This window comes from Bos javanicus, chromosome 3 (assembly GCF_032452875.1).
Source record: "Bos javanicus breed banteng chromosome 3, ARS-OSU_banteng_1.0, whole genome shotgun sequence".
Lineage (NCBI taxonomy): Eukaryota > Metazoa > Chordata > Mammalia > Artiodactyla > Bovidae > Bos > Bos javanicus.
In genome coordinates, this window is record NC_083870.1 from 99,692,988 (window position 1) to 99,717,700 (window position 24,713).

The 24,713-nt window shown below is 40.3% G+C and overlaps 1 protein-coding gene across 2 annotated transcripts in view; it reads left to right on the plus strand.

Annotated features, from left to right (window-relative positions):
• EFCAB14 (EF-hand calcium binding domain 14) overlaps nucleotides 1-23,600 on the plus strand; it is a 38,242-nt gene extending 14,642 nt beyond the window's left edge. The window contains exons 5-12 of one of the 2 annotated variants that reach the window (XM_061412081.1): nucleotides 3,772-3,870; nucleotides 7,158-7,268; nucleotides 9,386-9,490; nucleotides 10,527-10,718; nucleotides 12,778-12,864; nucleotides 15,156-15,267; nucleotides 16,194-16,319; nucleotides 20,118-23,600. In XM_061412081.1, coding sequence (XP_061268065.1) covers nucleotides 3,772-3,870; nucleotides 7,158-7,268; nucleotides 9,386-9,490; nucleotides 10,527-10,718; nucleotides 12,778-12,864; nucleotides 15,156-15,267; nucleotides 16,194-16,319; nucleotides 20,118-20,293 — 1,008 coding nt within the window. In that variant the 3' untranslated portion in view covers nucleotides 20,294-23,600. The remainder of the gene's footprint in view (nucleotides 1-3,771; nucleotides 3,871-7,157; nucleotides 7,269-9,385; nucleotides 9,491-10,526; nucleotides 10,719-12,777; nucleotides 12,865-15,155; nucleotides 15,268-16,193; nucleotides 16,320-20,117) is intronic. The other variant, XM_061412083.1, reaches the window with a different exon arrangement.
• The last annotated feature ends 1,113 nt before the right edge of the window (nucleotides 23,601-24,713 follow it).

Consider the following 24,713-nt stretch of genomic DNA (forward strand, 5'->3'; position numbering starts at 1 on the left):
CTGTGAAAAATGCCATTGGTATTTTGATACAGATTGGATTGAATCTATAGATTGCCTTGGGTAGTATGGTCATTTTAACAATGATTGATTTTTTTCCCAATCCATGAACACAATATATGTTTCCATCTGTTTATGTCATTTTCTGTTTCTTTTATTAGTGTCTGATAGTTTTCCAAGTACAGGTCCTTTACCTCCTTAGATTTATTCCTAGGTATTTTCTTCTTTTTGATTAAGCAAGTAACCTCTAGGATAGATATTTCTAGAAATGAAGTTGCTGGATTAAAGGGTATTAACATTTCAAGTTGTGATGGATACTGCTAGATAACCATCTAACAAGTGTCTCCAATTCACATTTCCATTAACAATGCATGAGAATACCTGTTTCCTTATTGCTTTTCAGACGTCAATATTATTCATACCTTTTTAAAGGCATGGTTAAAACCTCCTTGATGTAATTGCTGCTCTTAAGAGTTTGTGGTTTGCTGCAAGTATCTCTCTGGGGCTGAGGTTTCTCACTCATTTTATTTTTAAATGGATAAAGTTGGAATGTTGATGATTTGTCTGAATATTTTGAAACACTTACAGAGAATTCCATGTTTAAGTGCTTATTAAATTTCATTATTAAAGAGCTAACATTTATTTGGTATTTTGTTTGTATCAGTTACTATGCTAAGAGTTCTAGTTATCTCATTTAATCCTCATAGCCTGTATTAGTTATCTGTTGCTGTGTTACATTTGTCTCAAAACTTGATGACTTAAAACAACACACATTTATCATCTCACAGTTTTTCTGGGTCAGAAATTTGGAAGCAGCTTAGTTGAGTTACTCTGGCAAGGATCTAAGGTTGCAGCTAAAATATAGTATCAAGGCTGCATCATCTGAAGGCTTGACTGGGACTGAAGGATCCTCAGTCACAGGGCTGTTGGCAAGAGTTCTCAGTTTGTCCCATCATGCCTTCCACCTTCTCCATGGGGCTGTTTGGGTGCTCTTACAACATGGCAGCTGGCTTGTCCAGAGCAAGTGGTCTAAGAGAGAACAAAAAGAAAGACTTACTGCTTTCTTATGACCTAGTTTCCAAAGTTGCCCATTGTCACGTGCACTTTATTCCGTGGACCAAAAATGAGTCACGAGTGCAGGCCACACTCAGGGGGAAGGGAATTAGTGTCCACCTCTTGGAGGGAGGACCATCAAAGAATTTTTGGACTTATTTTAAAACCATCACACATCCCTATGAGATGGTTGTTGTTATACCATACTCCCAGTGAGGAAAATTAGTTCACACTTATGTAATTTTATCTCTGCTTCCTATCCTCCTCCCTCTGCTCTGCTCAGACTCGCCTTCTCAGTGTCCATCTCAGCCACAGAGTGTTCATTCTTAGCCATTCATTCATTTGGTAGATACTTATTGAAGGCCTATCTTTGTGCCAGGTGTGTTATGGAAAATAAAAAAGAGGTGGTCCTTGATGACATGGAGCTTACAGTCTAGTGGAGGAGAGAAATCTTAATTTAAAATCACACACGTAAAGAAATCATTGTTACTTTGAGAAATGCTGTGAAGGAAGAGTATTCTTGTTGTTGCTTCCTACTTACTCACTGATGCCACACTCACCCTTCTAACCTAGAAAGGAAAGCTGATTAATTCTATATATAAAACTCTTACTTCTCTGGCAGAGTCTGATTGAGTCCTGCTTCAGTGAAGCTTGTCCCTTTCAGCCCACAGTGATAGTCTTTTCTCAGACTTTATTTGGTATCACATTTAGTACTTGTTTCTTTAATGGTACCTTCATCTCCATCCCTCTCCCCTACCTCTGCCTCTCCATCCTCCCCTGTCTTCCCCTCCCCTCTCCCTCTCCTTTTCTCACTCATTTTTCGCTCCTGCCCCTAGGCCTTCTTTCTATCCTCCAAATATGCCAAGCTCTTCCCCACACCGGGACCTAGCAGTTCCCTCTGGCTGAAATGTACTTTTGATCTGGCTGGTTAATTCCTTATTATTTGTATCTCATCTTATATTTCATCTTCTAATAGAGGCCTTCTCTGATAGTCCAGTCTGAAGTAGCTACCCAGTCATTCATCAAGTCACCTTATTTTAATTTTCCTCTAATGCATCCCACTATCTAAATATTTTTCTTATATGAAATTCTGTGTCTCTTTGCGCTAAAATGTAAACACCAATGATCACTGACATCTGTGTTGTTCACCACTGGAATAAAATAGGGCTCAATAAATATTTGTTGCAGGAATGAATGAATGAGAAGGCTTCCCTGGTGACTCAGTGGTGAAGAATCCACCTGCTAATGCAGAAAGCACAGGAGATCCAGGTTTGATCCCTGGGTCAGGAAGATCCCCTGGAGTAGGAAATGGCAACCTACTCCAGTATTCTTGCCTGGAAAAATCCCATGGATGGAGGAGCCTGGCAGGCTGCAGTCCATGGGGTCACAAATAGTTGGACATGACTGTAACTCAGGACGCATGAATGAATGAAAGAATGAATGAAAGCAAAATGGTCTGACACCCCTGAACATATCCCTCCTAAAAGGAAAGAGGGAGAAAAGTTCCAGGGCTCCCCACTGCACTCCCTTGTTCAGAACATGCTGCTGCTCACTGCAGGAGCTCTCTTTAAATACTTTACATAGTAGTTGTTATTATCTAATACTTTTTTTCTTTGTTCTTCTATCACCTTTCTACCAGGATGTAAGCTCCATGAGAGCAAAACCTCATGGTCTTGTTTGCTACTTTCTCCGCAGTGTTGGGCACAGAGAATGTGCCAGATATGTGTTGAAGAAAAGAATAAGGGGTCAGGTTTACGCCTACCACAGGGTTAGGCATGTCACAAGTGCCCAGAACCTTCCTTGATTACTCGGTGAGGCCACTCTGAATATAATTGCTATTGGTAGGTCTGTGTCCTCATCCTCGAATTTGGGACAGGAAAGCAGTGTGGAACTGCATCTTCAGCTACATTGCAGTTGTTGGAGTATGATCTCTGCAACCTGAAATGGCATATTACACAGGTTCCCCCAGTTCTCATTCAAGAGAGGAGTCCAGCTATTTAGAATTTTATCCCTAAATCACAGAAGGGAAGATACATTTTATTTTGATTCAATTCCTATTTTAATACATTCAGTCTATCAGTCAGCCAGCAAGTTAGTGGGTATTTATTGAGCCCCTTCAGGGTCCAAAGTAGTGCTTTGGTTGAGCAATTGAGTCTGAAATATTAATCACATTGTTAAACCAAAACTAAATCCCCAAGTAGTTGAAAGTGCCATTCAAGTTGTCAGGTTCAGTTCCTGTCGACTATATTTTGTGATGATGGGTTTTTACTTTATGTTCCCACTTGGGTAGGAACAAAAGTTCAGTAAGTAACTGAGGTGGTATTTTTTATCAAAATGAAATCTTTCAGAGGTCCTTGATCATTAGCTTTCTTCCTGTACAGTTGTTTAAGGGTTGTATTATAATCACTGCATCTTTTGGGTAATTTAAGATTTTTGGATCTTGTAGCTGCCAAGAGTCGGGTAAAGAATAATACCTGCCTTTCCCTCTTTGGCCTGGCCAGGAGAGAAGGGGTATTATTGCTGCCTTCCACACCTCAGGTCTGTCCAAGGTACTCCACAGAGTTCCTCTGTTCCTGTGAGCTGACGGGGCGGAATGTCTGGATTGCAGAATCACGTGGCGTCCAAAGGTGCCTTGACAATCCTCATCAACTGCAGTGTGTGTGAAGCGATCATTTGTTCTACAGATTCTGTTTTCACTGTTTATTACTCACTTCCTTTCAGATTTCTCTGCTGACTTCTGCAGTAAACCACCTCAAAGCCAATGTCAAGTCAGCTGCAGACTTAATTAGCCTGCCTGCCACTGTAGAGGGACTTCAGAAGGTAAGTGCTGTGTATAGATACTGAAATTAACCAACTGTAATTCTACCTTCTTGCAAATTTCCTTTGAAAGGCTGGTATTTGAAATCAGCTACTCGAAGAAGAGTTCAAGACATCTCTATTTTGGTGTGGTTAGTTGGGCTTTTGATTTGCAACAGGTGACTTTAACTATGGTTTATATGTATTCACACCATTTTATTTGGCTTTCCAAATCCCAGGAGTGCTTTGCTGGGACTCTTATGTTAACGTGTGTGGGTTTGCTTTTCATTACTTGCCTTTTCAGTTCATCAGCCACAGTGTCTTTATGAAAGTAGAGCAGTTGTACATGAGAGTTGCCCTAAATTGCTCTTATTTTCCATAATTGAGAAAGAGAGGTGTTTTTGGTGTCTGTGTTTTTATTGGTTTTGGTTTAAAAAAAATTAGAGAAGTACAAATAAAATTCCGGGATATGATAAATGTTGACAAAGATGTGGTGCAAAGAAAACTTTTGAACACTCCTGCTGAGAGTATAAATTGGTAAAAAAGCATTTTAGAAAACAGTATATTTTATTTTATAAAGGTGAAGGGGCACACCCTCTAAGCAAGTCACTCTTCAGTATGTATGCTAGACTCTAGGCCCTAGGCAAACAGTACTTTAGAATTTCTGTTTACTTGATCCCTAGGATTCAGGCCGAGAGCAAGAGGCAGTGACCAACCAAATGAAGAATATGTGAGGATCTCTAGACCTGGGTGGGGAGAATGGGTTGGGAATGGAAGGAAAAGAGGGCACACAAGCGAAATGAGGCCCTAGGGCAGGAAATGAAAGAAGAGATTCTGGAGCAGAGAACCCCAGACAATGGTATCAAATCTAGAATCTTTGACTTTTAAAAGTCAACATGTGATGAGTTTGATTTAATTATGTACCAGGCTCCTGTTTTTGTTGCTGTTGATACTGTTTAGTCTCTAAGTTATATCTGACTCTTTTGCAACCCCATGGACTGTAGCCCACCAGGCTGCTCTGTCCATGGGATTTCCCAGGCAAGAATACTGGAATGAGTTGCCATTTTCTTCTCTAGGGGATCTTTCCGACCCAGGGATCGAACCTGTGTCTCCTGCGTTGGCAGGTGGATTCTTTACCACTGAGCCACCAGGGGAGCCCCACACCACCCTCTATAAATGTATAAATCGTTTGCAGCAAGGAATGAGAAATTCCTAAGCCAGAAACAAAACTTTTACAGCCACAACACTGTGTGTGCACAGTCTCTATAGTCTGCTATTTGTCCAATATGGTCATCTGCTTACAACTTAAAAAAAAAATTAGGGACCAGATGAGACCAGATTCTTTTTGCCATTGTTCCAAAGGCCAAGTGGGGAAAAAGTAAGCCTCTGTAGCCTTCAATACAGAAGCAATTCTGGCAGTCTCGCATTCGAAGAGGAAATTGATTTATTCTCACATTCATTAATTCAATAAATATTTGTGGGGCTTCCTCCAGTATGTGCCAGGCACTTTGCAGTTGGTGAGAATACTAGGTTCAGGGTTTTACTGTGGAGTTCACATGGTGCTGTCAGCTGCTTCCTTAAAAAAAAAATCTTAAACAAGAGCTTACTATCTTTTTGCATCCTGATGGGCTCATACATCCAGTCAGTGAGGATTCTCTAACAGTGGATGTCTTTGAATGCGTAGCTTCTGTAACAACAGAGCTTGTATAGATAACATCCCTGCTTAGAGACTTCTGCCCAGCATGTTGTCTCCTTGCAATCCTGTGCATTTATAATGTCAGGCACTACTTTTATTACAAGTGGCTCAGTTTTGAAGTGGTAGGTCTTCTCAAAAACATAACTTCAATGTATCTCCTGTAATTTTTTTTTTTTTAATGTTGAAAATGACATTTCTTTTTCTCTTGGATTCCTGACTGGCTATCGGTATAATAAAAATACCCTTGGTTAAAAATACTAATGGGACACTATAAAATTGTCAGTATATCTTAATGAAAGGCCAAAACCTACCAAATTAGTAACACTCTTTGGTATGATCCCTTAGAACAAGCTGTTTTTAAAAAGACAGTTTCTGAATTACATTCCTAAGTCCCCAATCCACTTGGGCTCCTTACACACAATGAAAGCAAATAAGCTACTACCCATATCAAACTCTACTCAGTAGTTACTGATGGGATTCTAAAGCAGAAGAAAACATGCTGTCAAATGAAATTTTCCCTTCATCTCTGCGATGTTGGGTTTCCCAAAGCCAGAAATAGCTCCACCTATTTTTACTCAGAAGTCATCATTTTCTCCTGAGAGTGGCAATCTACCGTGTTACCTCTGGTCATCTGCCTGCAGGGCTTGATAGAGACAGTTTGTGGGAGAACTTTACCTACGAGTCCCAGGTTTATAAACTAGTGCTCTTTTTTTTTTTTTTTTTTTTTTAGGAAAGCTCTGGCTTTCCTCTATGAAAATTGTGTGTGTGTGTGTGTGTGTGTAGTTTCTGGTTAATTGTGTCAGCACAAGCTACATGGAATTCATAGTTGGAAGATATTTGAAATAATCCTCCATTAGGTCAGTGTTTAATGTAAAATCACAATGGTACACCACTGCACTCCCACTAGAGTGGCTAACAAAGAACAGACTGAGGATAGTAGTATTGATGAGGAGATGGAATAAACAAGTTAAGAATACATACCATATGATCAGACATTCACTCCTGAGTATTGTGATAACAAGAAGGCATATGATGAAGGGAAATGAAAACATATGCCCACATGAAGACTTGTATGTGTATGTTCATAGCAGCTTTATTTGTAATAATCAAATGTTGAAAACAACCTAAGTGGCCATCAACAGGTCAGGAGATAAACTGTGATGTATCCATACAGTGGAATGCTACTCAACAACATGCTGAGTAGCTACAGCGTATATAAATCCCAGAATAATTATACTGTGTGAAAGAAGCCATACCAGAACAACAACAAAAAAACTACATGCTCACTCACTGTTCTATTTATATAAAATTCTAGCAAATGCAAACTGACATATATAGATAAATAGATAGGTAGTGATAGAAAGTGGATCAGTGGTTGCCTGGCAGTGGGGAGGAGTGAATTACAAAGGGGTGTGAGGAAACTTGGCGGTGATTGATGTTTATTATCTTGATTGCAGTAATGGTTTCACAGATGTGTGTGTGCATGTGTGTCAAAATGTTAGCAAGTTATACATTTTAAATATGTTCAATTTATTATTTATCGGTTGTGTCTTAATAAAGCTATTAAAAATTTCAAAAAGGGAAAAACGCGACCCTACTCCATGTTTCTATTCAGAGTGTAGCTTCCATTGGCAACACTTTAAATAGTGTCCATCTTGCTGTGGAAGCAATACAGAAGACTGTGGATGAACACAAGAAAACCGTGGAGCTGCTACAGAGTGACATGGTAAGGAAATCTACAAATGCTAAGGAAAGTCAGCACACTCCCGCCTGCCCTTTTCTGTATTATCGTGTGATACCAACTTTCCACTTACCACTTACCACACTAGGCACCTTTTTAAAATAGACAATAGACAGTGTTTATTGATTTTTCTACAATCTGTAAACTAAGTTAGATAGGAAAAGCCGAGTTTTTTGCAAATGTGGTGAAGGAGGTACAGCACTAAGATACCATTCTCAGAGTGGAATGTGTCAGAAATAAAATGGAAAAGAAAGAAAGAGGGTGAGGAAGTGTCTTATTTATCGCTACATTAGCAAATCACCCTAAAACTTAGTGGCTTAAAACAACACTGGATTATTTCTCACTCTTCTGTGGATCAGGAGTTGGGGCAGGGCTCTTAGACTGTGGAATGATTAGAGGTCAAGCAAAGAGGAGCTCCAGAGGGTGAAAGGCCAGCTTGGGTGTTCCAGCTTTAGCCAGTCTCCCAGTCAGATTACAGCTGCATGGATGACCTCAGCCTACAGCATGTGAAGCAGGATGCTGCCCCACCCGTCTGAGCCCAGTCAACCCACAGAATCATGAGAAATAGTAAACTACTGTTTTAAGCCACCAAGTTTGGAGATGATTTTTTATGCAGCAACAGATAACCGAGACAAAGGCAAAACCCCTGCAGTGTTCAGGAATTGCTTTCAAATTTCTCTTAATGCTGTACCAATGTAAGCTGTCTCAGTCCTTCAGAAGCTTTAATTTATCTCCTAATGGATACTCAGCTCCACAAAAGGTTTATGAAGGATGAAAAAGGATGGCACAGCCCTCACTGTCCTGCCAGAGAGAAGAGTTATCCATACGTGAAATCAGGATGGTTCAAGGCACACAAAAATTCCCTAGCTTCTCCACCAATTTCTAGATCTCCCCTGCATGTTGTTTTCAAGCTTTGGAGTTTCAAGTTTAAACTGAGCAGTTTGTACCAAGGAGACGTGGACTATATTAGAGCTCTATAAAGGAGGGTTTTTCATTTTCTTTGGAACAAGTACTCGTCATTTTCATTTAGTGGGGCTGACCCAGAAGAAGAAGCCTTGATCTGGGTGTCCACACACCCTGGATTCTAATTCTAGCTCTACCCTGTAACTGTGTGATCCATAATAATAAAGACTTCTCTAACCCAACAGCTTTATTATTATTATTATTATCATTATTTTAATAGCTTGAGCATTTTCTCAGAGTAATTATTTTCTAAAATACTTTTTCCTAACTCAAAAATTCATACTTTATAGAACCATGGGATTTTTTTTTCTCCTCCTCTCCTTTTCTTTATTTTACCATTTGATTATTATAGAAGCAGAGTTGACAATGTCTAGGATTTCACATTTCAAGGAAAACAATTTATTTTGGCCAGTTGCATACTCTTATCATTAAATTTGCATCTTTTAAACTTCCATGGTTGACAGTGGTAATCCTACTACTGAATAAGCCATACAGACATTTTCTGTTAGAGGGAAAAGTATAGATAAACATGTCATAGTTCAGTCTCTTCAGAAAGAGTCTTGAGCACTGGGAATGGGATGAGAAAGAAAGGGTAACCTTCAAACATAACTCTTGGCATGTGCTGTACAAACTGAAAAGTTAATGATGTGCATGCTTGATTATGTTGCTCAGTGCCCAAAGCCAGTGGTTCCATGACTGGCTGTTCTTTGAATATACAGATCTCTTTAGTCCTGGGAAAATGGTGACACTAACCAGGTTCAGACCAAGTTGGTCCTGGGAGATATAGTGGTTCTATAGTTTCTCTGAGAATAAAGGGAACTGGGAGAGAAGACCTAGTTGTTAGGGAGTTCATTCTTAGTTTCTCATTCTGAGGCTAAGAAACAGGACCTTAGTTCCCTGACGTAGTCTGGGTGCTGCTGGTCCAGTCCAGGCTTTAGGCCAGGCCTCCCCAGAAGTACCAGGTGCCCTCAGGCCTAGCACAGGACTGGTCACACTGAGGCTTTCAGGAAATAATTGTTGATTAATCTCTGAATGCCCCTGTGAGAAGCTGGAATGTTGCAGGGCCATCCCTGATGAATAAGTAGATGTAGTTATTATTAGTACTCATTGCCTATACCAACCTCTGTTCCTGTTAACAGAATCAGCACACCTTGAAGGAGAGCAATGGAAGCAACCAGATCATTCCATCACCTTCTGCTATATCTGAACTTGACAATAAAACCCACAGTGAGAATTTGAAACAGGTACTTTTGATTCTGTTTAACTCCCTTGTGACCACACTATAATCTGAAGGTGACCTGCGTAGTGTGGGCTCCATGTTGTGGTCCCTCAGCAGGCATCTCTTGCACACATTTGCCTGCCTGAGAGCTAAGCAGAGAGAGGATATGTGTGACTCTGTCAGGGATCCAACATGCTGCCTGTCTCCTCCTTGGCACACTGCATTTTTTTCCCCTACATGTCCATCAGTGGAGTAAATTCCTTTTTACATCTTGAAAGTCATAGAGTGATCAGATTATCCTGAAACTGTTTTTGAAAAATAGCAGTCTGGACAAATTAAAGATGGGTGAATAGTAGATTAAAATGATAGCTGTTTTGAGTCACAATTCAGAACAGTAGAAAGCATATCCTTGAAAATGAAGAGTTTCTAAAGACTGAAGACCAGAGGAGGGAAAAGGATATTGAGTTCAGAATCACATTAAAGAGAATAAAAGAAATCTTCCTTAAGAAGAATTCCTGTACTGAGTTTAATGCCCTGTAAAGCCTGTAGTCATCATTCCTTTTTAAATAGCAATCAGTACTGGAGAATGTCAATAAAAATAATTGAATCTTATACTAAATAATGCACTACCTGTTATGGTTTTGCTACATGAGCCAATTCAGTAATTGGTATTGTTCCGATGGTGGTTTCATTCTGACAAATTAGGTTAATGAGCATTTCAGTTAATAACCCAGCAAGCTTTCTCACCAGTAGGTGAGGTAAACATTGGGAAATCAATTCTCAAGCTCTCAGCTTTCTAGGACCAGAGAGTGAAGCATGTAGGTAGTCTCTTCCCTCTTTCCCCCTCCTGTCTAACTGAGGTCAGATAATTCCAGAGGGAGTCAACTGGGAGCAATTCTGAGTGGAGGGACAAAGCAGAGACAGATGATCAATGGTCTAGAGCAGGGAAAGGAGTTTACTTCAGTAACTTGGACAAAATAAGGGTTGTTCACTGCTGCTTCCCTGCTTGTTTAGTACATGTCTTTAGCCGGATTCCATAACTTGATTTATTTCCACTCTAGGATATCCTGTACCTTCACAGCTTTTTAGAGGAAGTAAACAGTGCCCGAGTGGGGTACCAGAGACAGAATGATCTTAAACTTGAGGGGATGAATGAGACCATCAGTAATCTTACCGAGAGAGTCAACTTGATAGAAAGAGATCTGGTTGCTATGAGCAAAGTAGAAAAGCAGGCGAACCTGTCCTCCAGCATGGTAAGCCTCTTCCCCTCTTTTTGACGTGTTCTCTGTTGCAATGTGTTTTGTCTGTACATGGATGACAGTCCACCACCTTTTCAGACACCAACCTCTGGCATACTTGAGAGGCTCCACGTTTGTGTTGTGCTTAATCCTGTCTCCTCTAATCCTTATACTAGCTCTGTGATGTGAATGGTACAGACAGTGTTAGTCCTGATTTGGAAGGGAGATGTGGAGAGGTCCAGTTGCTTGCCAAGGCCTCCCCACAAATTATTGGCAAAGATGACAAGCCTCCTTTTGTGTTGCCGGTGACTCATCTGATAGGGAAGCTCCAGCACATATTTCCAAGGAAAGTCTTCTTGATCTTTTCATTTTTAAGTTACTAAGATGGAAAAAGTCTGAAAAAAAAAATATGTACATGAAATGGAATCACTTTGTTGTACATTGAAAACTAATACAACACTGTAAATCAACTATACTTCAGTTTGGGACTTCCCTGGTGGCTAAGATGCCATGTTCCCAATGCAGGGGGCCCCAGTTCAATCCCTGGTCAGGGAACTAGATCCCACGTGCCACAAGTAAGACTCGGCACAGCCAAATTAAAAAAAAAAAAAAAAATCAGGACTTAAAGAAAAAGTTATTAAGGGTGGGAACAATGACAGTGACAATAACTAGAGAATCTTGTTTTTTTAAGCCCAGACTAGGCTTTCAGACTTGTCCTGTTTCAGTCTTCATCTGACATTACAGAAAATGTCAGGAAAGCTGTTTAAGACACATCAGGTCAGACCACCTCCTCCCCTAAAGAGATCGTTGAGTCCATCCTCTCATTTTACACAAGAGGAGCCCAAATGATGTACTGAGTCACTGATGCTGACAGATTGTATGGTTTACTGGTTTTTATGTTATTGTAAATAAGATGTGGTGAGTTTTTTTTTTTTTTCCTTTTTTAAAAAACCACCTTTCACATATGCACTGTTTGAAATCCATGTGGATTATCTTTTAATAGCTGCAAGTCCCACCCTTAAAAATTTCATACAGCAAAGACATAGGCATATGTAGAAATAGAAACCAAATACAGGACATTGTACTGTAAATCAAGTAACCGCCAAAGCTGGAAGCAAGCCCACAAGTAACGTCAAGCTCTGGCACATAGCAAACAACCTTTGAACTGGCTCTGCCATGGTGCAGCCTTGGCAAGTTGCCTGGCCTTGGCTTTGAGATTAGAGGAGGAGAACCCATTCCTCCTCCTCCTTTCCAGGGGTATGTAATTTACTACAAAGCTGCGAAGATTAAAGGAGCCTTCTTTCAAAAAGCCCTTTTGAACTTAGCTAAACTAAGGACGGGAGAAGGCAATGGCACCCCACTCCAGTACTCTTGCCTGGAAAATCCCATGGACAGAGGAGCCTGGTAGGCTGCAGTCCATGGGGTCGCTAAGAGTTGGACACGACTGAGCGACTGAGCGACTTCACTTTCACTTTTCACTTTCCTGCATTAGAGAAGGAAATGGCAACCCACTCCAGTGTTCTTGCCTGGAGAATCCCAGGGATGGGGGAGCCTGGTGGGCTGCCATCTCGGGTCGCACAGAGTCGGACACAACTGAAACGACTTAGCAGCAGCAGCAGCAAACTAAGGATGGTAGAGGCTAGGAATTTGGGGTGATTTGATAAGTATTAGGCCTTGAAGGTTGGTTTTCAAGGCTTATTGTGAAAACTCACCGGCCCTAAAGCTCCCCATACGGTGCCTCCCCTCCCCACTCTATTTTTCTCTAGAAGAGGAAATTGCCAATAGTACCATCTGTCCTACTGTTTTTTCCAACTGAATCATACCCAGCATGGTTTTGGGTTAAAGTGCTCTCACTTTTTGAAGTTTGTGATGGAAACAACTAGAAACACGAGTTTCAGCTTTGTCTCTCTAAAACCTTTCTCCCTCTCCTCTTATTCTCCTGCTGGTATTTCTGTTGAATGTTCTGAGACCCTTTAAATAAGTTTGGCAAGTTTGTTTAAAAAGTCCTAAACGTTGCTTAAGTTTTCATGTTTTCCTTTAATCTTCTCTCGTTTTGTTCCTTTCACCCTTTAAGGTGAATGATAGAGCTGCCACTCTGAAGAGAGAGTCTTTGCATCAAGTGACCAACAGAATAAAGTCAGTAAAATCCCAGGGCATAAAGGTAAATAATAAGAGGCTTTCTCTGAAGTAAGAGTAAATGCATAGGCATCTGCTTCTTTCTCAAAGGGAGCACTTCAGTCTTTTTTGCTGAAACTTCAAGACACAGTAATTAGTATATTAGTAAATAAGTAAATACTTTATCAGGCACCTGCCCCATGCCCAGCTCTCTGCTAGAAGCTGGGGTGACCACAGTGAGCAGGATAGACATGTGACCGTTCTTGTGGTGGAACTCATAAAGTCCATCAATCCAAAGATAACACATAATTGAGTGAAATATAAGTGCTACAGAGGAGAAGTATAGGATATCACAGAGTGTTAACAGAACAGGAAGACTTCCCTAAGGAAGGGAGTTTTAAGCTAAGACAGTAAGTTCTCTGTACTGTTGATGGGGAACAGAGGCATAAGTTATCTAAAAATGGTATCTAAACCAAAAACTATTCCTTGTTGTTAAGATTACAGTCTTTGGGGGAATGGAAAGGGGAGAAAAGATTGTAGTCTCAGTGCATACAAAGTCCCTTTAAGCTTCAGTCAGTTCTCTTCACCTTGTACCTTCCCATTTTTCCTTTCTCCCAGATATATTGTCTAGATAAGACAACAATCTGATATGTTTTGATATCCCCAGAAGGAAAGGGTGTTTTCAACATTCTCTGTGATTAGAGTATTGTGTAATATTATTAGTATTATAAGACCTGGGTTAAGATAAAGGAAAAGCCAGGAAGATCATGACTGAGTGACTGAAATATCATTTCATATGCACATTACATTTGATAAGCTCAAGGATGTGAGTTCACAGGAAATGAACCATATGTCAGACAGTTTTCAGTGTAATGCTTTCCATCTATACTTGTTCTTAACAGTTTTGTGTATTATCTAGATAAAAATCACATATATTAAGATTTTAGTGCTTTAAAAGCTAGGTTTTTGTTGAGTTTTCTAACTGCTACTACCAAAAAAAAAATTGAACTTCACCTAGAGAATAACAAGAGAAATTTAAGATCCACATAAAAATGTTGAGCACAAAAAAAGTAACAGATGGTTACTATTGGAAAATAGTAGTGATTTCAACAACAATTCAGATTTTAATAGTAAATATCAGAATAAAATAGAGCTAGTACACATTTTTGCCTGAATTTTTTGGCTTTACTTTCCAACACTTTGTGATTTTTAACTGTTACCCCAGTGTCTTAGTGCTGCCTCATCTAAGCATCCTAGCAAAATGCAATTTCTCCTTGCCATAAATTATTCAAGCATTTAGTACCTAGTTTTAGCTATATATATCCATATTTTGACTCCCTAAATAAACTAAGAGTGATCCATGATGGTGGTTTCGTCGCTAAGTTGTGTGTGACTCTTGTGACCCCATGGACTGTAGCCTGCCAGGCTCCTCTGTCCATGGGATTTCCCAGGCAAGATTACTTCTACTATACAGTAACCATTTCCTTCTACTATACAGTAACTGTTAGTGTAGAATAAGGATAAGAGAGGAATAAGTAAGTCTATGTTGAATGAAAGAAACATATAGTGGTCAATATTGTAATTAGACATAGGATCAGGACCTTTCAAACTAGCCTATGCCGTTAGAAACTGACCTCACAGAAACCAGACTTCTCTCTTTTTATAATTAATTGTATTTTTTATATGCCACTGTATCATCTAGGAATGAGACAGAGGTGGGGGGGGGATTTTTTTTAAAGATACAAGTAAGGCCTTGAATTAGAAATACTATAATTCTTTCATGTTCCTAACAATTCCTGCCACCAGTTAATAGTTATCATGGGGGACGAGAAGGCAGATCAAGGGAATACTTGTGGTCTGGTTGCTTTTTTCTTTTTTTTTTTTAAGGTGATAAGAGCATGAAACTCTGCCTAAAGTGGTATAGTCACAAGGTGAAGTAAGCTACTCAGAAAAATTATTTAGTTAGTATGAAATAGTTCCTAGACAACAGGATCCTGCCCATTTCGGAAATGGGTATCATGAAGGCACCTGAGCAAGTGTGCATTCCTTTACTGCTGGCATATGCATGCCTTCCCCAGCTGCCAAGTGCACACGGCGAATCAGATCATCTGTGGCATAATGTTCCCTGAATGGTGTAGGCTCAAATCCAGCCCAGCCCTCATCAACACTGAGTACTAAAGATGTCTCTAGTAATTATTGATTGATTCCTTCGTTGCCTTCAGAGGGAGCCTATTTGGGGTCAAGAGCTACAGGCTAACTAGGCTTTGGGAATATCATGAAGAATCAGATGAGGTCCTCCTCCTGCCTTAAATCTTCTATGATCTTTGTTTTGGACAGAAAGAAGATAGTTCAGATTCTCAGGTATCTAAGCTTAGAGAGAAGCTGCAGCTGATAAGTGCTCTCACAAACAAACCTGAGAGCAGCAGGCCTCCGAAGACTGCCAATGAAGGTAAGATATTCAGGATTGGCTTCTGAATATTTCACGCAGGCTTGGGCAGCTCGCCTCCCACACAGGGAATGGGGAAAGGTGTTCTGGCAGGACTGATGGCATGGAGTGAATGATGCCTGAGCGCACCGAGTTGAAGCTGCTACACTTTGCTTTCATTTAGAAAAAGCCCATTTTGCACATGATTTGTACTCCAGTCTATTAAGGGAAGAATGGGTAATGTTTAGCTGGAAATAGACTTCTCCATGCTGTCTGCATCCAATTATAGGCAGAAACATTACTGTCATAGTATGTATTAAACCAGCCCTAAATGTTGTTTACGGGAGTCTTCATTTCTGTAAGTGCATAAAATTTACTTAAAAATAAATATTAGTCCTCCTGAAAAGCCATTAACAAGTAATAACCTGGGATCATTGGGTTGGAAGGGCCTTTGACTTTAGGCAGGGACATAACCTAATCGATATTAGCCGTTGCATCAACCTCTGCTGGTGCTGCTTCATAATGTAACCAAGGCACTAGATTATGTTCATTTTGACCTCTACCCACCCACAAGTATTTTTCATTTTGGGGAAAGCAATGCAACTTCCTTTACTCTTTTACATGGGAGACAAAAGTACAGTGGGAGGCCTTGCCCTGACATTGTGCTACATAATTGTATGGTAGCGTTCTTTCAGCACAGCTGGTCTGGTGACACGTACCCTCAAATTAGGCTCTTAGCAGAGTTCCTACGATGTCAAGTCCCCAATGCTTTTCTCATTGCAGCTTGAACTCTCAACTTCTAAACATGTGTAAAGCTAACTTGAACTGTAAGAGCATCCAGTTGGGACCACAGCTTCAAACTTAAATATTAAAGTTTGAAAGTGACCTTCAATATTGGTTTAATTTTATGTCAGACTGGTAATACTAAAACTGTATATTGTTTGTTACAGAGCAAGTACAGAATTTCACATCACAGCCATCAACATTGCCAAAATTCCCACAGTCTCTTGGAGACCAGATTGAGAAAGCTGTCCAGCTAAGACCTGTTTCCCTTCCAGGAATTTCTAGCATCGAAGGTAAAATTTTTATATTATGGAATGATAGAGGAAATAGCTCAAAGTTGTAACTTTCTAACTTTTTTAACTTGTAAGATAAAGATTGATATCTAACACTGTTGAGCACTTCCTGTGGGCCAGATACTTGATATGCATTATATTATATAATCCTAGTAAAATCCTGGGACCATCAGTAGTCGTGTATTATACCCATTTTACTGATAGGGAATTGCCTAAAGTCCACACAGCCATAACTGATGAGGCAAAATTCACACCAAGGCAGTTTGACAACGAAACTTTTACTCTTAACCACACTGCTGCTACTGCAGTCGTGTCCGGCTCTGTGCGACCCCAGAGACGGCAGCCCGCCAGGCTCCCCGTCCCTGGGATTCTCCAGGCAAGAACACTGGAGTGGGTTGCCATTTCCTTCTCCAATGCATGAAAGTGAAAAGTGAAAGGGAAGTCGCTCAGTCGTGTTCGACTCTTAGCGACCCCATGGACTGCAGCCCACCAGGCTCCTCCGTCCATGGGATTTTTCAGGCAAGAGTACTAGAGTGGGGTGCCATTAACCACACTACACTATGTTATGTCTCTGTGAATGCTTTTTAGAGTCTTCAGTCATTCAGTGAGTACCTAGTTAGACCCAGTGTAAGCAGTAAGAATACAGTATAAGAAGATATAGTCTCACTTTCCCCACGGATATAACAGTCCAGTGAAGAAGACAAGCAAACATAATACTGTGAGACTAGCAGAGTAAAGTAAAAGTCGACCCTGTTTGTCAGAAGTCCTTCAGAAATGAGGGGTCTTTGGCTGAAAATCGGCAAGATAAATGTTAGTAGGAAGGATCTGATTCACAGAGAAATGTGTTTGTCTTGCTTCCAGCAGTGTATTCCATCCCTCTTTGTGATGTTTGGTTTCCTGATTTTGCACTTGCTAACTGCCTGGAAAATCACCCATTCCTATCACCCTCTCTGCCTGACTCTTCACCTCACTTTAGAAACCTTTCCACCAGGAAACATTTTCTTACCTCTCAGGACTGGACTAGGCTCCTCCTGTGTGTGTACTCACAGTATCTTATGTTTGCACATGTCACACGGTTGTAATTTCCTAGGGAGCTATAACATTTAACTTCACTCCCAGCCCCTATCCTCGTGCCTGGGACATGTGAATATTTGTTAAGTGAATAAGTTATCTATAGGTTACAATTAATTCTTAAAGCATAGGAAACCTACATTGCCATTAAATGGCAATTTACAATGGCATTTACATTGCCATTTAATTTGAGTTCTAATGAGGTGGATGAACCTAGAGCCTATTGTACAGAGTGAAGTAAGTCAGAAAGAGAAAGATAAGTATTGTATACTAACGCATATATATGGAATCTAGAAAGATGGTATTGATGAATTTATTTGCAGGGCAGCAATGGAGAAGCAGACACAGAGAACAGACTTAAAGACATGGCGGGAGGAGGAAGGAGAGGGTGACAGTATGGAGAAAGTAACATGGAAACTTACATTACCATATGTAAAATAGATAGCCAGTGGGAATTTGCTCTATGACTCAGGAAACTCAAACCAGGGCTCTGTGACAACCTAGAGGGGTGGGAAGAGGTGAGAGGCGGGAGGGAGGTTCAGAGGGAGGGGACATATGTATACCTACAGCTGATTCATGTTGATATGTGACAGGAAACAACCTAATTCTGTAAAGCAATTATCATTCAATTAAAAATTGTTTTAAAAAATATGTATTGCCATTTAAATACTTTCTTCCCTATCCTCATTTTTTTTCTTTCTGTTTTCTGGGGAGACAGGAGCATGTTAAGTTGTGTTTGTTGGCAACACAAGTTGCCTCCTCCTGGTCTTCATTTTTACATCAAGAATTGATGAAATAAAAGGAGGAAAGACTGTTAGAGCAGATTAAGAAATAGCCATCTTAACATTTATACTTTAATCCCTAATATAGGTGGTGCACACTTTTGAATGACTACATTTTTTAAATGACCTGAGGCAACAATCTGACTTTTATTAGAATTCTCTTGCAGAGTGTGCAGCACATTCTATAAACTCATGCCCCGTGTGTACACACACGCACACACACAAAACATTTTCCAGTTGACCACTTGGTGGCAGGAATTGGGAACAGGTGTCTCATTGCTTTCCTGGTTTTCAGAGAGCTTTATATAGCTGCTTTGCTGGGGCTCTTAGGACTGAAAGTAGGGACTTACACAAGAGGTTGTCTACAAAATTGCTTGACAGTACCGTCCTCTGGTATTAGAGACTAAATCTATTTTTTTTTTATTGTTTATGTTTAATTGAAGGAGAACTTCTTTACACTATTGTGTTGATTTCTGCCATACATCAACATGACTCACTCATAGGTATACATATGTCCCCTCCCTCTTGAACCTCCCTTCTGCCTCTCACCCCTTCCCACCCCTCTAGGTTGTCATAGAGCCCTGGTTGGAGTTTCCTGAGTCATACAGCAAATTCCCACTGGCCATCTACATGTTTCCATGCAACTATCTCCATTTGTCACCCTCTCTTTCCCCACTCCCCCATGTCCATAAGTCTGTTCTAGAGACTGAATCATTAATACTAAGTCATTCAGTGGGGACACAGTCAAGCCCTTGTTAAACATTATATAAACAGTTGGCCCTCCTAGGTGTTCATTATAGAGCCCACTCTTGGGCAGGGTGGGAGAGTGGGGAAGGTCAGTCTCAGAAAGAGAATAGTCACATCCTATTATCCCCCTTCCCCTAACCCCTGGCAACTACTAATCTCTCAACCACTTTCTCTTTGGATTTGCCAATTCTGGGTGTTTCATGTAAGTGGAATCATGTAATACATGGTCTTATGTGTGCTTCTTTCTTTCAATATGCTTCTTTCACTTAGCACAATGTTTTCAAGGTTTATCTATTTTGTGGCATGCAACAATACTGCATTCCTTTTTTGACTGAATAATATTCCATCCTATGGATATACTACATTTTGACTATTAGTAACAATGAAGCTATGAACACTCATTTACAGCTTTTTGTGTAGACACACATTTTTATTTCTCTTGAGTTTATACCCTAGGAATGGAACTACTGGATTATATAATAACTATTGAATTGACAATATGCCATAGTCTGTTCTATAGGCCATCAGAGCTCCTATCAGTTAACTCTTAAGGCTTCTGCAGTCCCTTCTACCCCTTCAACATAAGAATAAAATCTGGAAAATCTTAAAGAAAGACCCTGCATAGAGAGAAAGCTAGTCCATTCACTTCTCTTGTGATTATCTGTCACTGCTTCTATTTTGGGAGGATGGTGCCCTTCAGTATTCTCTCATCCTTAAAGGATCAAGAATTAGTCTTTCAGGGACTTCCCTGGTGACTCAGCAGATAGGAATCCACCTGCAGTGCTGGGGCACAGGTTTGATCCCTGGTCCAGGAAGATTCCACATGCCGCGGAGCAACTAATCCCCATGTGTCACAGCTACTGCAAGTACTGAAACCTGCACTCCACAAGAGAAGCCCCTCAGTGAGAAGCCCACACACCCCAGCAAAGAGTAGCCTCCACTTGCCGCAAGTGGAAAAGTCTGCACAAGGCAACAAAGACCCAGCACAGCCAAAAATAAATACATATACATTTAAAAAGCAAAAACAATTCCTCTTTGAGATTTAGTGAGACCTTAAACTTTACCTTTGGGGAACAAAGTCTGCAAAGTAGCTTTTCTTTTAGTGCTTTAAATTCAGTTGAGACTACTTTTTAAACTGTTAACTAAATTTAGCTATGCATATAGGTACATACATGTTTTTGTGATTCCTTTTTAACAGATCTTCAGGGCTTATTCCATAAGACTGGCCAGGATGTGGATGGGAAGCTGACCTACCAGCAAATCGAGGACACCTTAGAGTCTGTTGGGCCAGAACCAGAGCGTTTAAGAGAGTTTGATTCTGATGGAGATGGAAGATACTCATTCCTGGAGCTGAGAGCAGCTTTAGGTGTCTAGCCTCATCAGGCTCATTTCAGAAGTGGATGTATGCTGTGGACTACCTATTATCTGCTCAGCTAACAAAAACAACCCTTCTACCTACCGATCAATCCTCCAGTCCTCCAAACTACAGTAGCAGACACATTGTCACCTTTTAACTTGTTTGAAAAAGCTATATAAAAGTTATTTTTTTAAAAAAGACCATTTTACTTATTCAGAAATCTATGATTTCCTGAAACCAGTAAGATCTTAATTTTAAAATTGCCAGAAAAAAAGTGAAGCCCTCTTTTTTTCTCTTTCCTTTTTCTGAGGGGAGGAGACCTTATCTTTTAAAACTGGAAAATGTGTATATAGAGAGACTAAGCCACCTTTTATATTTCACATAAATTTGCCTTAAATTAGCTGCACTTTATACAGACTCAGAAAATGTCTTTCCTTTAACAGATAGACCTTTTCTGTTTGTAAATATTTAAAGTGAAGGAGTTGTGCATATTTTGTGAGAAGTGGGGAAAATGGTTTGAAACAGGATGTGAACAAATGACTTGTTATTAAAAATTGCTAATCTTACCTGGTAGCAGCTTGAAGCTATGTCCCCGTCTCCTTAAGACATCTTTAGGTGCTGCCATGGGGTGTGGCCTGGTGCTGGGGGAATTGATTAAGGGAGTGGACACTGAGGGAACAGGGCTGCCTCTAGACTCAGGAACGTAAGATCTGGTTATTTGTTCTGTCCTCCCATCCTGTGAACCAGAAGTCTTGTTGGGGATTTTCTCATTTTAATCCTGTTTCAGGGTTTATATGCATAAAAAGTTAATCCAGTAGGAGCCAGTAGTTTTCCCCCCTGAGTGAACTGATTATCTTCCCCCACCCATCCACTCAAGTCTACCTTTAAGCTCTAATCGACTTTCACCTCTGATACTCCAGTCTCCATTCTGAATGGCAGGGCTGCAGTCCCTTGGCCACTGTCTCAGCCTGGCTACTCAGGAACTATAGAGGAAAGCGCTGCCTCTAATTCTGATCCAGGAACCTTCTTGAGATTTTTACCTGGGGGCTAACCAAGAACCTAATGTGTTCCTCTGTGGGCTGACTAAGGCCAAAAAGGTTGTAAAATGAAACACCTGAAATCATATTACGTTTCCTTACAATTGCAGCTCAGAAATAACTAGAGGTTTTCTGTCCAGAGGATTCTGTCCAGAGAACATGGCAGGCAGGCCTGGAGTAGGGGCTTCACATGATGGCAGCAAGTTTTTTCAAATCTAATACAAGCAAGTATAATCCTGCCGTTAAATACTTCTGTAGCCCTGGTACTAAAGGTCCCTGGACTAGAAGGAATTGTTTCTCCATGTCACCTACATTTGTGCTATGTTGATCTTCGAAGCAATCTTCAGGCTACACAAAAGGGAAACTGAAAAATTTAACTGTGCTGTCAGCCAAGTCAGGGAGAAACTAGAGAAGCCTTGAGACTTCTTTGGTAGGGTTTGTTTCCATTTTCACTTTGTCCAAGTTTCCCTGTTAGCCATGGATACAGTTGAGCACCTTTAAATGTTTAAGGGCTGTTTTTTTTCTTCATATGATGTTCAGCTTGGTGTTGGCTAACCTTTCTTTTTCCCTAGAGATATTAAAATTTAGAGTTAAGGCAGGATGAAGTCTTTTCCTATGAATGTGTCTGCTTACCTCATTATGGCTCATGCTTCTAATTCCTTTGCCTATCTGTGCTATTTTATGTTCTTGGAAAGGTTTAAGTATAGTATAAAATTAGTCTGGCACTTTAGGTAACTTGAAGATACTTACTCTTCTGGCTGCCTTTCATGCCCCCCCCCCTTTTTTTTAATATATATACCCTTGCAAATTTTGTAACAACCAAATAAAATTCTAGCAATAAATTATACTGCTATATTTGTATATGTTGTACCATAAATAGTATGTCTGTACCTGGAAGGTATTTTTTTTTGAGATTTGATTTATAAGAAACATACTTGAGGGTAATGTAGCTTGTCCTTTTTAGTTTCAAATTCTTATTCATAGGCAAACACTTTGAGGACACTTTTACTCTTTGTATGTGCTTCTCTTTTGCATCAGCTGTGCTTTTCAGTTTATCCTCTGTGCTTCCCACCTCAAGGTGGATGGTGCCATCCTCTCCCCTACCAAATTTGGCAGAGGTGTTCCTCTACACTCTCAGACCTGTGAATACCCTGTCACACCACCTGGGAAAATGCTGTATCTCCCAGGTAGAACTAGGACATCTTGAATGCCTTTGTTCTAAGTTAAGCATATTTGTCGGCTTAAAAGAATTCCCATAAGCCTATATTGTTCATTATTTTTTATTTTTAATTGGAGGATAATTGCTTTACAATATTGTGTTTGTTTTTACCATACATCAACATAAATCAGTATCATTCAGTATTAATTTGGGATTTTTTTTGAAAGTTGTCTTAACTTACCCAGCGTATGTTGATCTGTAATCAAGCCTAACCTGCCACACCTCAATCCTGAGAGGAAGACTGAGTAGAATTAGTAGTTTTGGTTTCAGTTTTCATTTCAAATGCTTTTTTATCTCTTCATTCTGGCAGCTCCTACTGCTTTCCTAAGTTACCCAAGGCATGACTTCTTGGTCCTGTTTTTCTTTTGCCGTCTATCTGGTATAATGTTTACCTAGAGAGACTCCCCCATAAATCGAGGGGCAATATATTAAAGGAAGAGAAGACTCAAAGAGAGAAACTGGCTTGGATCCCTAAATAGTAGTGTTGTCTTACAAGCAGAGAAGGGCCTGGCTCTTAGGGTTGTGTCTGTTACAGCCCAGCTGAAGAGTGGACACCCTCCACCTGCTGCTAGCTGCTTTCCCTGCCCTCGGCATTCCCTCACTTTGTTGCTGGACAGAGCCCCATCTGCCCCCCTTCTCGCTCTGGTCTTGGCGGTCACAGTTGAAGATTTTGACTGAGATGGGCTCATACTCATAATGGCCTGTTGTTGAGTTGTTTTTAGTGACAGCTTTTGTTTGCTACACACCTCATTGGCTTGCTTACCAACACAACACCAGTAAGATGTGGGTCCTCTCATATCCAAACCAGAACACATTTGGGTATTCCTGAGACTTTATAGAGCGTATATCGTTTGTTATACGAACCTAACCTATCTTTTTCTTTTCTCATATTAAGAAATGTAAACCTACTTTGCTTTAGTGGAGCTATTTTGGTAATGTTTAAGCAGTTTTGATTCTGTTTAGGGAGTGAATTCAAGATTTCCATCACTTGATTTGGGCTTTGCTAATTTCATGTCAGTAATAAAACCATTTTAATTTATATAAATTAAACATTGCTTTTTTCTTCCACTGTGTCTATGATTAAAGGCTCATGTGCCCCCCCCCCCCATTACTAAGAAGAAAAATCTACTTTGATCCTTATTTTTATGGACTCCTTCCTCCTTTTGGATGCAAAGCCTAACAGATGGTGGACAGAAAGTAACATTGAAGAATCTGCAGATTTGCCCAATTTGGCCTGAAGAAATGAAGGCGTTTTGGCATCTGTGGCGATGTGGGCAGGGTGAGGGAAGAGTAAAGCCCCTGACTCTGCATCAACCAGGGAAGTTCCACTTAGACCTGCTTTTTATTTTGAGGTTCACTATAGGAGCATGTTTACAGGAAATATTCCATGTCTTCAGGAAAAATGAAGGAAGAAGGCTTGAAATCCATTGCAATATAAGGGTCATAGAGGAAGAGGCTGGGGCTTTTTTCACACATAAAATTTTTTTAATTAGCTCTACATGGTTGCTAGATTCTGGGATTACACACACACACAATCTGGGAGGCCTTTCCTCTCAGGAAAAAGCATACATAAAGACTAGCTCATAAGTACGGTAAGGGGATTTTCTCATTTCCAAAGTGAAGGAAAATTTTATATCCTGGAGCATATCTTGGAGCACAACTAGGTTTTCTTAGACTTGAACTGGGATCAAATAGCCAGTATTATCTTTGTCTCTCCTTTTAGAATAGTTTCCAGAAGATGCAAAAAATAATATTCACATGACAAGGAGCCTGGTAGGCCGCAGTCCATGGGGTCTCTAAGAGTCGGACACGACTGAGCGACTTCACTTTCACTTTTCACTTTCATGCATTGGAGAAGGAAATGGCAACCCACTCCAGTATTCTTGCCTGGAGAATCCCAGGGACAGGGGACCCTGGTGGGCTGCCGTCTATGAGGTCGCGTAGACTTGGACACGACTGAAGCAACTTAGCAGCAGTAGCAGCAGGATCTTAACTTTGGGAGAAGCCATGAGTCCCTTTAAGATTTAAAAAATTGGGTACTTTTAGGAGGTTCATTGGCCAGCCCTCTGCCAAGTCAATCTGTAAACCAAGTTAATCATGCCCTACACACACAAATCATTTTCCAAGAGTTTTCAAAAAAGACATTAGGGAATGGGGACCATGGTGAATGGTGGAAAGATC